We start from the raw sequence: 17401 nt of genomic DNA on the forward strand, positions 1-17401 counted from the left end.
TGCGCCACCATGCTGTCCCCGGTGTTAGCAAAATCTGTATTGTAGCTGGGACTGGCTGTGATGCCTTTTGTGGTCAAACAACCGACTGACACTTGCTGTAAAACAGGCATATATGGTCAGATATCAGTGGTCAGGGGGGGGGGGGGGAGAAACAAATTCATAGTATCATAGAATATACAGTGCTGAAGGTGGTCATTCGGCCCATCAAGTCTACACCGGCCCCTGCAAAGCCCACACCTCCAACCCTATCCCCGTAACCCAGCAACCCCATCTAACCTTTGGACACTACGGAGCAATTTAGCGTGACCAATCTACCTAACCCGCACATCTTTGGACTGTGGGAGGAAACCGGAGCACCCGGAGGAAACTCACGCAGACAGTGGGAGACCGCACAGACTGGTACCTCAGCCGGGAATCGAACCCTGGCGCTGTGAAGCAACAGTGCTGTTATGTAATTAATTTAATTGGTGCATTTTAACACCTTCCTAATTTAGCATTAAATATGTAATACTGTATTGCAAAGCAGTAAATCCACTTGAGTTCCGATGTGCTAAATGGAAAGTAACAGCAACTGATTGCTTTTTACGCTGTCCTGGAGCCATTTGCTTCCCCCTGCATGTTTTTAAAACAAATTCTGACCATTTGCAGGTAAGGCTGTGCATTAGTGAAGTATAGGCTATTGGACTGTGTAAAACTGATGGCTTTAACCTAATGGGTTAATGGTATTATGTGGCTGTTATTGTGGTATGTCATTGTGTTTCAGTCTATTGAAGGTGAGGGAGAATGAAATTCTCCAACATATATTGAAACTGGGTTTGTTTTCCTGTGGGGAAATGTAAATGCAATTCACTTAATTTGCAGAGTTCAGCATTTCTAACTGATCTTTACCTAAGGGCAGGGATGTTGCACTGCTTGTTTTACCAATGTTGTGTTTCATTCTATAGAAATCCCTGATGATGATAACAGTATTGCAGCAATGTACCAGACTATCAGTGAGCTGCCACAGCCCAACAGAGATACTTTGGCATTTCTGATGAATCACCTGCAGAGGTATGTTTGGATTCGGGATTTTTTTTGCCATTCAGAGCATGACTTCATCATAGGTGTCCAATTGTTTTCAGCATTTGCTGCAAACAGTGAGTGGGTTGTACGCAATCAAGATTCTGGCCCCTGTGTTATTTAAAAGTAGCCAATTCTCATTTTGCCCTTTTTAGGTTTCCTCTCTCTTGCCCTATCTTTCTTTTTTTTAACCGCTCGAGATAGGCATGGAATGAATTCAACATTGAAACTAAAGTGAAAGAGCAGTTTTTTTCAAACTTTTTTTTCCCAGGACCCACTTTTACCAATCGACCAATATTCGCGGCCTGCGCCAGCCGACTTTAATGCGGCAGGTGAGCCTGCTTGGTCCTGACAATCTCACTTGCTTTGTTATTCAATGCTACATTTCTGCTAAAGACTTCAGCTGATGATTTAAGTTCTTGCTGCACCCTTTGAATAAAATCAAGAGGTTTGTCCTCAAACTCGCCATGCTTAGTTGCCAAATGCCTTTGAAGTTTTGAGGGTTTTAATCTTTCATTTGCCAGTGCTTCCCTACTTCCCTGCATATAACACACATGGGCTTTGCATCTTGATTTGCATTGGCACAATTAAAGCCACACCTCGAGGAATCAACGTTATGTTGCTTTGTTCCTCATGGGTTGTTCACCAGAGGCTCTGGAGCTCTGGTGCAGCTCACACCAGCGCTGTTTTGTCCTGCCGTGGACTCTCCTAAGAAGCTCTCTACAACAGATTCAATTGTGAGATCCTGGCCTGTTTGTGTCTCTGGCCCTTCATTATTACTAAATGACCCATCTTCAGTTCTTCACACAGTCCTGTTGCTTGCTGGCAGCTACAAAATGGAGTAATCTCTCCTCCATGATTTCGCACCCTACGGGGGGGGGGGTGGCATCAGTGTACGGGCTGGTCGTGTGGCCTTCTCTCTGCTGCTGCCTCTGGCGGAAAGGCTCCATCGTTCCTATTTAAAGGACGGTCGCGGCCGGCATTCTTTTTTTTTTTTTACTTTGAAACTTTATTTCCAATAGCTGATTTTTCCAAGTTTATGACTTTTTACTCCTGAAAATTAAAACAACTTCAGTTGAACATGCGCATCCTTACATTTACACACAAATGTTGTTTTAAATATATTCCCATTTCTTTATAAATTTAAACAAGTATAGAAATAAATTTAGCGTGGCCAATCCATCTACCCTGTACATCTTTGGGTTGTGGGGGCGAAACCCACGCAAACACGGGGAGGATGTGCAAACTCCACACGGACAGTGACCCAAGGCCGGTATCGCACCTGGCACCTCGGTGCCGTGAGGCAGCTGTGCTAACCACTGCTCCAACGTGCTGCCCCGACTGGCCTCATTTGATCGTATTCCTCGCTGACAAACCAGGCCTGGCTTCCCTCTCACTGCCCAGTAGCTGTTACCAGTGTCAGATGCATCCAGCCCAGTCACAGGCTGCTGACCACTTCAAAGAACAAAAAAGTACAGCACAGGCACAGGCCCTTTGGCCCTCCCAAGCCTGCCGACCATGCTGCCTGTCTAAACTAAAATCATCTACACTTCCTGGGTTCGTATCCCTCTATTCCCATCCCATTCATGGATTTGTCAAGATGCCCCTTAAACGTCACTATTGTCCCTGCTTCCACCACCACCTCCGGCAGCGAGTTCCAGGCACCCACTACCCTCTGGAAAAAAACTTACCTCGTGCATCTCTTCTAACCTAATACTCCCTAGTAATTGACCCCTCTACCCTGGAAAAAAAGTCTGTGACTATCCACTCTGTCTGTGCCCCTCTTAATTTTGTAGACCTCTATCAGGTCGCCCCTCAACCTCCTTTGTTCCAGTTAGAACAAACCATGTTTATTCAACCTCTCCTCATAGCTAATGCCCTCCATACCAGGCAACATCCTGGTAAATCTCTTCTGCACCCTCTCTAAAGCCTCCACATCCTTCTGGTAGTGTGGCGACCAGATTTGAAGACTACACTCCAAGTGTGGCCTAACTAAGGGTCTATACAGCTGCAACATGACTTGCCAACTTCCTGACCCATACTTCACGTTGTGGGAGTGCAAGCAGACATTGTGTCGTCCATTCAGCAGCTTGATCACGGGTAGATGTCGATCGGTGGCGGGGGACGAGATGAGCAGCGCGCAGAAGACGAGCACCAGAGCGGAGCTCCAAGCTGAGGCTGCCAACATTAACATTGGCCGTTCATCAGCCCCTGTTCTCCCCCCACCCACGCTGCGACCAGCGCACCACCCAGCCTTGCCCCGCCCCTTCAAACACCGCAGCCAATCAGGGACTGCCCGCAGCTGCCGTTCTTAAAAGCCAGTCACAGACATTGGGTACTTTTTGCCACGATTGGGAATGACGTGACCCTCCCAACACCCCCGCGACCCACCCTGAGTCTGACAAACCCTGCATTAGAGGGAATAGCGTCAGTAGCCACTGCACTGGTTGTACAGATGTGGTGCCCTCTGCTTGGCAGGGAGTGTAGTCTCACAGGCTTCTGCTTTCTTCCTTTTGTGGACTTTGGGGTGGGACAGTGTCATCTCTGGGCTCTGGAGCCCCCTTGTTGGCTGTTTTAAGAGTTACTTTGAATTTCTTCAAGGAGGGCTGGCTAAGCCCTGTCTGCAACCTTTCACTTTAAGCGATGAATTGGACAGTATCAAGCTTTGCAGTGTAGAGTTAAATCTTTTAAGTTTACAATTTTTTGTGGTGCAGAATTCGTTTCATTTCACCTAAACATTAAAACTACAGTTTGTGCTCCTTGGGTCATTTTTAACTGCAACCATTTAATATAATAATCGCTTATTGTCACAAGTAGGCTTCAATGAAGTTACTGTGCAAAGCCCCTAGTCACCACATTCCGGCGCCTGTTTGGGGAGGCCGGTACGGGAATTGAACCTGCGCTGCTGGCCTTGTTCTGCATTACAAGCCAGCGATTTAGCCCACTGTGCTAAACTAGCCCCTGTAAGGCTTTATAGTTGGATTTTATTGCTTCATTTGTGTTTAATGTGGTCACTGCACCAGTTAGCTGCCTATATGGTTCTGCACTGTTGCATTGCCATAACATTTTGATTTGACATTTTACCTGTTTCATTGTCTTGTTCAAGTAAACCAAAAAGTTGGCTCCGTTTCATACAAAGATCTGAGCTTGTGTTTTTCCTCCCTCTCTTAGAGTGGCTATTAGCCCAAACTGCAAAATGGACATAACTAACCTTGGCAAGGTTTTTGGCCCTACAATTGTGGGTTATTCCACACCTGATCCAGCCCCCATGGTAATGCTGCAAGAAACTAAACGGCAGCCAAAGGTATGTAACTGGGCTGCTGTCGTGTGCCTCGCCTTTTGACAACGGCTGAGGAAGAGGAGAAATATTGCAGCAATATTACATTGAAGTGAGATTAAATTGGCTGCTTTTTGTGCTCCCATGTGACGAGCAGAGCGTCTTTTGGTCAAGGCATCTGACGTACACTGCAAGCGTTGAAATCTGCACTGTCAATGGTGCAGTGTGCATCAGGGTGAAGTTGTGTAGTTCTCTCTGAAGGCACACAGCAGTAAGAGGATTTCTGGTGCTCCCTGTCGGAAGCCCATCTGATGTTGGCAGTACGTTTATCGTGCCACAAGAAGCAGTCACGATAGCAGTCTCTTTATTGTGAATGTTATCTTTTTGCTTTGGGCCAAACATGAATCTCACAAGTAAAACCTCTGCCCAGGGTGTAGTTTTATGATACTGTTATCCGTGACTGCAGAGGTTTGCAGGTAAAATGGCAGCAAGCAGTCTTTAATAAGCAAATCGTGTGGATGCTGGAATCTGAAACAAAAATGCTGGAAACATTCAGGTCTGGCAGCATCCACAGGGAGAAAAGACAGAGCATTTAGAGTCTGTATAACTACAGAGCAACATAAAGAGAGAAATGTGTTGGATCATATACTGTATAAGAGAGGGTGGGAGTGAGGAGAGGTTGCAACAAAGATGTAGCAAAATGTAAGAAGTGACAGATGGCCCAGTGGGGGAGGGGGAAGGGTTTTTGCATTGGGACAAAAAATATTTGGGATTTTTTTTTTAATGGGGTTTAAAATGGAGGAGAACGGTCACAGTCTAAAGTTATTCAACTCTATGATGAGGGCTGCAGTGTGCCTAATCGGAAGATGAGGTGCTGCTCTTCCGGTTTGCTTCACTGGAGCATCGCAGCAGGCCGAAGACAGACGTGGGAACGAGAGCAAGATGCGGAGTTGAAATGGCAAGCTCCAGGAAGGTTGGGGTCATGCTTGCGGACTGCGAGATGTTCCGCAACGTGGTCACCCAGTCTACATTTAGTAAGCAGCCTTTGTTGTGCATTGAACCTATCTAAAAGCTTCTCTTTTTCTGGTAGGTGGTTGAACGTTTACTGTCTTTGCCAGTGGAATACTGGAGCCAGTTTACAATGGTGGAACAGGAGAATGTCCACCCTAATCATATCATTGAAAATTCGAATGCTTACAGCACTCCTGAAGTGAAAGGTAACACCAGTGATGTATAAAATGGCATTCTGACTTGTTTGAAGCTGTACATTTGAATATACATTGTTATATAACTGTATGCCATGTATCCATTTTGTTAACTTATTTTTTTATAAATTTAGAGTACCCAATTATTTTTCCAAGGAGCAATTTAGTGTGGCCAATCAACCTACCCTTCACATCTTTGGGCTGTGGGGGGGGGGGGGGGTGAGACCCACGCAGACGGGAAGAATATGCAAATTCTACACTGACAGTGACCCAGAGCCGGGATCGAACCTGGGACCTCAGCGCCGTTGGCACCACTGCACCATCCGTATTTTGTTAACTTTTAACTGCCGTTTGTTATATAACCGTAGATCAACAGCTGCGATGGCTTCCAAATGATGAATAAAGCTTTACGAGTGGTCGACGGATCTCTTATTTAAATCACAGCCTCTGACTAATGGCAGCTTTTTAAAAAATGTACTGTTTTCCGTGAGCTCTATGATTAGTGTGATTTGAGGCGAGTAGGTTTGGATATTGAGCAGCTGTGCCACACTAATATTACAAGTAACAGGTGCAGGCTTTTCAACACTCGCTCATCGAGAACAAGCCTTGGTTTTGAATTTTTTTTGCTGTCTGCAAACTCCTATTTAAATATTCTGTCCCATTTCATCGCAAGGTAATTCCAAAGTCAAAAGTTCACTAGTAAGTGGACTAATGGAATAATTACAACATAAGTTGGCAGGCATTTTAATGTACTGCTGCAAAATGTGTTGATGGTAATAAAATAAATGGATCATTGGCTTATTAAAAATGTGATTTTCCCACTCCTGTGTAGTGTCTCAAAGTAACTGTGGTTACACTCCTCTCCTTTCATTGCTGGAGAAGGAATATTTTGTGGAAAACGTATTCATCCGTGTTTTGATGCCTCGATAGTCCAGCAGTTCCAAATTTTCTTTAATTCGAAGGAAACTCAGCTTTCCAGGTCTCCGTTCGCATCTGGTCCTCCTCCAAAATGTTGCACATGATGGCAGGGACCACTTATCCTGGAGAAGCTATATTACTCTGTAGGCAGGCTGTCTTTTGCCTGGATTCGGGTGAGGGATAGTTAGTCTGGGTATTGGTCCAGGAGCACCCAAGCCAGGAAAATGTTAATCAGTTAGGTACTGCTGTGTATGGAGGCACTGCAGGCTTCCTGGGTAAACCTGGTCCAATGTACAGATCTACCTTCAAATGGAGCTGCTCCAGGACATAACAGGCTACCCTGAGCACCTCCCATGTTAGAATAGATTACTCTCCCATGAAAAAGGAAACCTAAACTCCTAAACGTCTCAGGTTGTAAATTACGTTTTGGGGTTTAATTTGCTCTTGTCTAATTCAGAATTTTCTTCCTTAGTGAGCATGCTTGGGCCACTTACTACTCCAGAACATCAAATAATTGGTAAGACCCCCTCATCCAGCTCCTTATCGGCACGAGTCAAATCCAGTCTGACCAAGACCACTCCTAAGTAAGTACTTCTCTGTTCCTGCAGTCTTAAACCCGGTGTGAGAAATGCTGGTTGGAAGATGCTGTTTAATGGTCATGTTACAGGTGCCCGTTTTATATTTTGGTTACTTCCCATTTACCCCTTCCATGCTGGATCTTCAGGATTGACTTGATTCCCCATCTCTCCCAATGTTGCTTCAAAGTTGTCGTCCGTTTCCTCTTCCCCCCCCCCCCCATGGTTAGCTGGTTAGCATTCCACTCTCTGGAAATTCTGGCTTCGATTTGGCATCTCCCTATAAGCAACGCAGCTGGAAGTAAGCTTTTTTTTTGTGTGTAAATTTGTTTTGACCCTCTCCTGTACCAAATGTGTTGTCTAATATCCTACCCAGCTCCATTTCCTGGGGTAGAATGTGTGGTCTTTCTAATTGACAATCTGTTTAAAATAAACTCATTCATGTCTCCATTAAAATACTGGACAGAACCTGGTCAAGTCGCGCAATAAGACAGCAAAGCATAACACCCAGGCTCACATGTCTAGAATAATGGCGAGGGGTGACTTTAATAATTTCTCCTGTTAATCACCAGGGGCTGGTTTAGCACACTGGGCTAAATTGCTGGCTTTCCAGACCAAGGCAGGCCAGCAGCACAGTTCAATTCCCGTGCCAGCCTCCCCGAACAGGCGCCGGAATGTGGCGACTAGGGGTTTTTCTCAGTAACTTCATTTGAAGCCTACTTGTGACAATAAGCCACTTTCATTTTCTGTCTTTCCCTCTTTCTTCACCACCACTTCCTCTGAAAAAGATGGATGCACAGGTAGCCTGCTCTCCAGCTAATTGGCCTCCAAATCCTTGATTTCTTGTTTGCCACCTCCACCCTGGGCCAGACAACTCCACATGTGGGCAACAGGTTTGAGCACGACTAAAGTAATTTAATCACTCAAAGCCAAGGGCATGGAATGTGTTTTGTTTCTCCTGAAAGTCCCTGATTTCCCAGGTAATATTTTAAGCCAACCCACTTTTTAATAACCAAACTATTTTCAAAATGTGGTCCAAATGAGTATGCGTGACGTTGACATCAGTTGTATCCAATTGGAAGTTGTACGTGTACCTTTTATGTGTGTTCGTTCAGTTCCATAGCTATCTTGCTGCTTTAGCCTTTAGGGGGATTGAAGTTCTTTTTCACTGTGATAAAATCTAGAACCTTGAAATCATGTACAGAACAGTAAACAATTGCGCAAAATCCCTTCGCTTGATTAATACTCTTAATATTTTGCAGGTTTGGAAGCAAGGGCAAGCAAACGATCAATTTCAATCGAAACGGAAACTTCTTTGCCTCCCCATTGCTGAAATAATCGCAAATTAACCAAATAATCCCAAAATTGGGTTCTTTGGAACTTCACATTGAACCAACTACTTGGCGTTAACCGCAGTTTTTCTTTCGTATGATCCTCTGCATAATGCAGAAATACTAATACAGCGGTTTTATACCTTGCATTAGACATTAATAATGTGTAGTCGCCAGACTAATCCTTTGAATAAAATGTAGTGGCTGTCTATTATTAGTGTCGGTACGTCTTAAAAATGTGAGCCTATTTTTGAGTAGATAATCTATAATCCAGTTTGTAGTACAATGACTTATCATTATGATTGGAAGGTTGAGTGTTGACTTTTGTAAGCTTTAGACCAACAAATGGCTTAGAAAGTCACTGCACGCTTTAGAAACCCAAAAGTAAATGATTATTTTACAAAGTCACAGGTTATGGGATCTGTTACTACAGAATGGGAAATATATGCAGGAAAAGATTGCTGTAAGCCAATTATTATCTGATTATTTCCTGCTGACCGATTCTAGGCGTCGATCAGCATTTTGATTTTCAGAATTTTCTGCCTTTTGTGGAGCTGTTAATTGAACTTGTATCAGAGATCTGAGCATTTTGTTTTGCTTAAATTTCTTGCCAGTTTTGAAGGTTCCATTTACTCAAGGGTATCCTGTGTGTATGTGGTAATTTTGTACTGTTAACAGTTCCTCTCTTTGACTTGTACGTTAATTCTCTCGCTCCCCTCCAAGCTTTAGTGAGAGCCGCCACAAAACAAAAATGCCACGGAATGTTTCTGTTCATTGCAGGCATGGTCTGGCCTCTGCTTTTAACCCAATTGACAGTTTTTATCTTGTTTTAAACCTATTTATCATTGCTGCAAAGCCACAGCTTTGACTCCTGTAGCTGTCCAGCCATTCAACTTGCCAGTGGAATGTTTTGGTATGGGGTGCATACAATCTGGATCCGACACAATTGTGAAAGAAATTGGTTTTATAAAATGCATTTCAAAGTGAAGAGTTAAACCATTTTGTATACACTACTCTTAAGAACAAGGAGGGCATGGAACACTTCAAATCCAAGCTTATTGTGGCCCTTCCAGTGATTTAATAGGATTTCATTGTAAAACCAAACAATTATAATTTATACGCTTTCATTTTAATAATGTGTGTATGCGTGTGAATGTTGTGACTTGTGGCCCATTTTGAAGTGCAAAATTAGATTGGGCACAGACTGATGCCAAGTGCTTACCTCGGTGATGACTTGCAATATGCATTAATATACTTCTGCAGTTGCTGAATTCAATTCAATACAGATATCCCAAATAGAAAATTGCTACCAAAAGTTGAAGTATGTAAAGTGTATGTTATGCAGACTAGATTCTAAACTATGGATAGTGATGTAATCTAAATGTAGCTTTTACAGAACTTGTAAACACATCTGTACCTGTGTTTTTAATATCCCTATTAGTTATTTGAGGGGTATTCATGATAAACGGCTGATACCAAAGATTTGGCTTTAAGCTGGAAAGTGCTTGCTTCATCAATGATCTGTTACAGAACGGCAGGAAAACCTGCTTTGTTGGATACTTTGTAAATCTCAAACGTTAAATCCAAATGAAAACTGATGCAAACTGTCGATAATACAGCCTTATTTTTCATGCTTCTCAAAAGTTGAGGCGCACAGGATACTGTAGAAGTTGTAGTGTTAGAATTGTAGTCTCTGACGTGCTTGTAACCCTTTGGAGGATACACCTGATAGGTTGTCAGTTGCGGGATCGCTGAAGCTTTATTGATGCATACTTAAAATTGAATACAATCTTAAATGGCACAGTGTATTGTATGTCGTTTTCACTGTATTTCTGTGTAATGCATGCTCTGATGTTTCAACAGCTTCAGTTAAATAAGTGCAGTGATCAATTTCCTGGTGCTGTGTTGTTTTTTTCAAACACCGTTTTCTGTACATTCCTGCCGAGTCACACCACCATCCTGAACATAGAACTGTACAGCATAGTACAAACCCTTCGGCCCACAACGTTGTGCCGAACTAATCTGAAACTAAGATTAAATCAACCTACTCCCAATCATTCTAGTGCACTCCATATGCCTATCCAATAACCGCTTGAAAGTTCCTAAAGTGTCCGACTCCACTACCATAGCTGGAAATGCGTTCCACGCCCCAACCATTCTCTGAGTAAAGAACCTGCCTCTGACATCCCTCCTATATCTTCCACCATGAACCTTATAGTTATGCCCCCTTGTAACAGCTACATCCACCCGAGGAAAAAGTCACTGAACGTCCACTCTATCTATCCCCCTCATCATCTTATACACCTCAATTAATTCACCTCTCATCCTCCTTCGCTGCAATGAGAAAAGCCCCAGCTTCCTCAACCTTTCCTCATAAGACCCTACCCTCCAATCCAGGCAGCATCCTGGTAAATCTCCTTTGCACCCTTTCCAATGCTTCCACATCCTTCCTATAATGAAGTGACCAGAACTGCGCACGCTACTCCAAATGTGGTCTAACCAAGGTCTTGTACAGTTGCAGCATAACCTCACAGCTCTTAAACTCAATCCCCCTGTTAACACACGATAGGCTTTCTTCATGGCTCTATCCACTTGGGTGGCAACTTTCAGAGATTTATGGACATGAACCCCAAGATCTCTCTGCTCCTCCACATTCTTCAGAACCCTGCCGTTAACCCTGTAATCCGCATTCAAATTTGTCCGACCAAAATGAATCACCTCACACTTATCAGGGTTAAACTCCATCTGCCACTTTTCAGCCCAGCTCTGCATCCTATCAATGTCTCTTTGCAGCCTACAACAGCCCTCCACATTATCCACTACTCCACTAATCTTGGTGCCATCAGCAAATTTACTAACCCAACCTTCAACTCCATCATCCAAGTCATTGATGAAAATCACAAATAGCAGAGGACCCAGCACTGATCCCTGTGGTACACCGCTGGTCACTGGGCTCCAGGATGAACATTTACCATCTACCACCACCCTCTGTCTTCTATGTGATAGCCAATTACTGATCCAATCGGCCAAATTTCCCTCTATCCCACACCTCCTTACTTTCTGCATGAGCCGACCATGGGGCACCTTCTCAAACGCCTTACTTAAATCCATGTATACAACATTAACTGCTCTACCTTCATCTCTGTACTTAGTTACCTCCTCAAAGAATACAATCAGACTTGTGAGGCAAGACTTAACCCTCACAAATCTGTGCTGACTATCCTGGATTAAGCTGTATCTTTCCAAATGACTATAAATCCTATACCTCCGGACCCTTTCCAATAATTTGACCGAAGTGAGACTAACCGGCCTATAATTCCCAGGGTTATACCTATACCGTTTCTTGAACAAGGGGACAACATTCGCCTCTCTCCAGTCTTCTGGCACTATTCCTGTAGACAGTGAGGACATAAAGATCAAAGCCAAAGGCTCTGCAATCTCATCCCTCGCCTCCCAAAGAATCCTAGGATATATCCCATCAGGCCCAGGGGACTTATCTATCCTCAGGCTTCTCAATTTCTAACACATCTTCCTTCCGAATATCTCCTCCAGCCTACCAGCCTGTATCGCACTATCCTCCTCAACAACATGGCCCCTCTCCTTTGTGAACACTGAAGAAAAGTATTCATTTTGGGCCTCTCCTAGACCTTCAGACTCCATGCACACGTTCCCACTACTGTTCTTGACCGGCCCTAACTTCATCTTGGTCATTCTTTTATTCCTCACATAAGTGTAAAAAGCCTTGGGGTTTTCCTTGATCCTACCCGCCAAGGACTTCTCATGCCCCCTCCTAGCTCTCCTAAGCCCTTTCTTGAGCTCCTGCCTAGCTATCTTGTATCCTTCAAGTGCCCTAACTGAACCTTGTTTTCTCATCCTTACATAAGCCCCCTTCTTCCTCTTGACAAGACATTCAACCTCTTTTGTAAACCATGGTTCCCTCACTCGACCATTTCCTCCCTGCCTGACACGGACATACATATCAAGGACACGCAGTGTTTGCTCCTTGAACAAGCTCCACATCTCATTTGTGCCTATCCCTGACAGTTCCTGTTTCCATCTTATGCTCCCCAATTCTTGCCTAATCGCACCGTAATTACCCCTCTCCCAATTATCTGCCCCACTACCACGGACTTAGAATTCGGTGTGCCGTTCGCTGGTGGCAGGATTCTCGTCCCATTGAAGCCACTCCACACCACCGGGAAAGCCACAGGCAGGGGTGCGCTGTCGGCGGAACCAGAGAATTTAGCCGCCAGCAAACGGCCGGATAATTCCGTCCAATCTGTTTTCTCTCCACCTTGCTTAAGCAAATGCCTTAAATTGTGACCAAAGTCTCTGCTTTTAATACATTTTAAAGATTTTTACGTGTCTATACACAATGATTCGTATAGAATCTTATGTATCTCAACTTTACCATGTGCTAGTTCTAATTATTTTTTAAAAACACCGCATACAGAGTCCAAATACTTAAAGGAAGCTGTGGATGTCCCAGTCTTGCAACAACTGGTAAAATCCTGTCGGATTTCTAGTCATAATATAAGAAATGGTAGTAGGATTAGGACATTCAGCCCCTCCAACATGCTCTACTATTCAACAAGACCATGGTTGAGCAGGTTGTGACCTTAACTCCACTTTCTTGCCCGCCACTTGTAGACCAAAAATCTAAAGTCAAGAGATGGGAGATCTGTTGACTTAATACTGTAATGGATGCATTATACATGAATAGAACTTCCCAATAACTGCTCGCTCACTCAGAACCAAAGTGTACATAGGTATTTGATGGAGTTCTGTGCCCTAATCCATTCGTTAAGAAGGGGGTGAGTCCTTTAGTTACTGGCAGCAAAGAAACAGGCCCAAATGGTTCCAGCTGTTTATATTCCACAAGAACTTCTACATATTTCAGTTAACCCCTTCATATACATATAAGAGGAAACTGGATAGGTATCTGTGCTGTTTGTCTCAACTACTTGTGGCAAATTCCACATTCTCACCACTGCTAAAAGAAGTTCCTTCTGAAATCCTTAAGACACTATTGTTACAGACAGGAGAGACAGGCACACTACTTTCCTCTCACCAACTGTCTAAGCAAAAGGTATTTTAAGTTCTGCTGCGGCATGTTTTCCCAAAACCTCCGTTTGTGTGGTTCAATTTACTATTAACTCGCAACAAACTCGTGTTATGATTAACGCAGAAGGTTAGTTTATTCCACATTCATAATCCGAGGGGAGGAGTGTCCACAACTTTCCACTACACGTGCATACAGTAAGGGGGGCAGATCAAAAAAAAGCACATCACAACTATGGATAGTAACAGTACAAGAACCACATGAATATTCATGTAATTCCCAGAGTCTGAGAAGTCAAATTCCTGAAGGTGTTTTCTTTGTGCCCGAGTTCAGTCCCAATGAGTTTCTGGTTGGAGACAACTTGAAAATTCTTGAAATGAATGGTGTCGGACGCAACTGGTTTTCTATGCTTACGACTACTTGGCAGGCATTGATCAAGCAGGTTTTGAAGAGTTAAAAGATACAATGAAGTATGCGATTCCACAGACAGGAATCCTCCTGTTCTTTTAACTCCTGGTGGTAGCTTCCGGAATAGATGTCAAGTCTGTGGTCATGTGACTTGTAGCAGGCATCTTTTCCGATTTGGCATTTTTAAAAAAGTGTTTTTTGATACATTTTCATGTCGTAACCCAATAGTACACTTTCACTTTGGACCCCTATTTAAGTGGCAGCATATATCAAGCCCCTTCCATTAGGTTTAGGTCACCCCTCAGCCTTTTTTTTTTAAACAGAAAAGAATCCCAACCTATTCAGCCATTCCTGATGGCCACTCAGTTCTGGTAGCCTTGTGAATTTCATAGAATTTACAGTGCAGAAGGAGGCCATTCAGCCCATCGAGTCTGCACCGGCTCTTGGAAAGAGCACCCTACCCAAGGTCAACACCTCCACCCTATCCCCATAACCCAGTATGCCCACCCTCCACTAAGGGCAATTTTGGACACAGGGCAATTTATCATGGCCAATCCACCTCCCCTGCACATCTTTGGACTGTGGGAGGAAACCGGAGCACCCGGAGGAAACCCATGCACACACGGGGAGGATGTGCAGACTCCGCACAGACAGTGACCCAAGCCGGAATTGAACCTGGGACCCTGGAGCTGTGAAGCGATTGTGCTATCCAGAATGCTACTGTGCTGCCCCTTCTTTGCACCTTCTGCAGTTCCTCTGTGCCCTTTTCCAAATTTGAGACCAAAACCATGCACTATACTCGCAGGTGTGGTTTTGTAACTACCTCGTTGCTTTTCAATTCTATTCCCCCAGAAATCAACTCCAATGCTATGTTTGCATTTTTATGTTTATTTGTGATTCTGCACCTCTAAATTCCTATCTTCGTTCCCAAGGAATATGTGGTCTTATTAATGAACCACCTCACTTACCTATATTGAAATTCAAGTACTTTGTGAAACACAAGACCTCTTGGACAATGATGGTAACAAGGTTCTTTGTTGATGAACTTAATGAAGAACAAAACAAGTAGGAAAGGTGAATATGTCAGATTGCAGCTGTGGTTTTGTGTGTGCTAATTCAGATAATGGCACCTGAAAGTAGTCTCTTAAAACGGGGATAACTTTCATGATCCTTTCTCATGATTTCCGTGAAGGGGGAGGGGTGTAGTGAAGCAGACTTTTGTCTGTGTGTTAAGACACATTCCCCTGAATCTGCGATACTTAAAATAAGTTGACCAACATTGTTGGAAAGTGTCATTAATTGTACAAAACAAATGAAATAATTGGGTATGGTGCACTAATATATAACCACAAACGTGCTCAATCTACACCACTTTTGGAACAAAATAACATCCATCGAGAATTCCCACTGCAAATCATTTGGATGTTTAAGAAGTGTGCTGCAATCTTGTGATGGCTCGGAGTAAATGCATCACTCACTGGTCCTGAACCATGCAAACCTGGAAGGCTCTGGGTTGGATCTATTGTCTTTGCTTGGCTAGCTGCTGCTACAGTTATAGGTTTCCATTCGGCCCATCGAGGCTGCACCAGCCCTCCGAAAGAGCACCCTATCCATGCCTGTAACCTGACCTAACCTTTTGGACACTATGGGGCAATTTAGCGTGGCCAATCCTCCTTACCTGCACATCTTTTGGACTGGGAAGAAACCAGAGCACCTGGAGGAAACCTACGCAGGCATGGGAAGACACAAGCGCCAGGGTCCCAAGGTCACAATAGAACCCCAGTCTCTGGTGCTGTGAGGCAGCAGTGCTAAGTAACCACTGGCACTGTTGACAACCAGGTCCCTTGGTTTGAGAGAGTGAGAAAATTGGCCTGCTTTACTGCAGGGAAATTGAAGTGAGGTATGACTGATGTAGCCTCTCACATCCAAGCTTGATTGTCCTGTCATCACTTGCATCAAGACCAATGTGGAAAATTGGCACTTAGGTGAGGTACTACAGCAGTCGTACAGAGTATGGAATGATTCTCCCAGCCAAGAGGGCGGGTAAATGACAAGCATTATAGACATGGTTACCCTGGGTTCCATGAGCTGTATTTAAAGATTTATGTGGAGCTCTCCAACATGCCATTTAAGCAGCCTCTTCCCTCAAAGCCAGCTATAGAACAACGCTGTGACAGGATTTACATTCACACCTATCTCGAGCAGCTCCTAAATTTAAGTTTGCCTTTTAACTGTTGGAAAGCATTTCTAAAACTGAGCCTAAACATGGGCTCAAACGGAGTGAAATATTATATTTGTCACAGTGGAGTTACCAATTAGAGTTTACACCATCTCAGAGAACCTCAGCTGAATTGAATTGAAAGAACATAAAGATTTCCCAGTCTCTAACAGAGCCTACTCTATTGCAAGTATTAAATGGCCTTTTTATCATATGCCTGTGGTGCATAATAGCTTTTTATGTCCGAGGCACTTTTTTTGATATGAGAGGGAAAGAGGTCCATCTAGTTCTGGGCCCACTGCATTGCTGGTACCTGCACAATACAGATAAATAATGTTATTTGATGGTTATAAATTAATGTACAAGACATGAGGTGAGACACTCCCAGTGATGGAAAGTTGTTCTACTGTAGATGAATTGGACATTCTGAATTCTCCCTCTGTGTACCTGAACAGGCGCCGGAATGTGGCGACTAGGGGATTTTAAATGTATTATTTGTGACAATAAAGATTATTATATTTAATAATCTTTATTAGTGTCACAAGTAGGCTTACAGTAACTCTGCAATGAAGTTACTGTGAAAAGATTACTGGATTCTCCAGTCTGCCAGCTGCGTTTTTCTGGGTGGTGCGCCCTCACCGCCTGCGGGATTCTTCATTCCCGCCACCTGCCAATGTGATTTCCCGTTTATGGTCACCCCACGTCGCCGGGAATCCCGCAGGCTTGGGTGCGCTGCTAGCACAGCGGAGAATCCCACTGACCATTGCAATGCTCTTCATTCCAGGATTACAAAATGAAATGTAGCCTTAATACAAGTCAATATAAGAGATGGTCAATAGCTTTAAGTTCCTGGGGGGTCACCATCAGTCTGTCCTGGTTCGCTCATTTTGATGTAACAGTCAGGAAAGCCCAACAACGTCTCTGCTTCCTACAGAAGCTAAAGAGGTTCGGCATGTCTGCAGCGACTCACAAACGTCTACAGATGCGTGATAGAGAGCATCCTATCCGGCTGCATCACAGCCTGGTACGGCAACTGCTCGGTCCAAGATCGCAAGAAACTGCAGAGTGTGGTGAACTCAGCCCAACCCATCACACAAGCTTGCCATCCCCACATTGATTCTGTCTACACCTCCCGCTGCCTCAGGAAGGCAGACAGCTTTATCAGAGACCCCTCCCACCCAGGCATCGCCTTCTTCCAGACCCTTCCATCAGGTAGATGGTACAGATATCTGAAGACCCACACATCCAGACATAGGAACAGCTTCTTCCCCACAACTACAAGACTCCTCAACAACTCTCCCTTGAACAGATCTGTTCTCTGTAAGGACACTATTCACAACGCCCTATG

At 44.0% G+C, this 17401-nt stretch overlaps 1 protein-coding gene across 3 annotated transcripts in view; it reads left to right on the forward strand.

The window, feature by feature from the left end:
* The window catches only part of racgap1 (Rac GTPase activating protein 1), a 65360-nt gene extending 55105 nt beyond the window's left edge, over window positions 1-10255 (forward strand). For all 3 annotated transcript variants that reach the window (XM_038786529.1, XM_038786530.1, XM_038786531.1), the window contains exons 13-17: window positions 945-1050; window positions 4231-4363; window positions 5427-5553; window positions 6932-7043; window positions 8297-10255. In XM_038786529.1, coding sequence (XP_038642457.1) covers window positions 945-1050; window positions 4231-4363; window positions 5427-5553; window positions 6932-7043; window positions 8297-8372 — 554 coding nt within the window. In that variant the 3' untranslated portion in view covers window positions 8373-10255. The remainder of the gene's footprint in view (window positions 1-944; window positions 1051-4230; window positions 4364-5426; window positions 5554-6931; window positions 7044-8296) is intronic.
* The last annotated feature ends 7146 nt before the right edge of the window (window positions 10256-17401 follow it).

This window comes from Scyliorhinus canicula, chromosome 28, assembly GCF_902713615.1.
Source record: "Scyliorhinus canicula chromosome 28, sScyCan1.1, whole genome shotgun sequence".
Classification (NCBI taxonomy): Eukaryota; Metazoa; Chordata; class Chondrichthyes; order Carcharhiniformes; family Scyliorhinidae; genus Scyliorhinus; species Scyliorhinus canicula.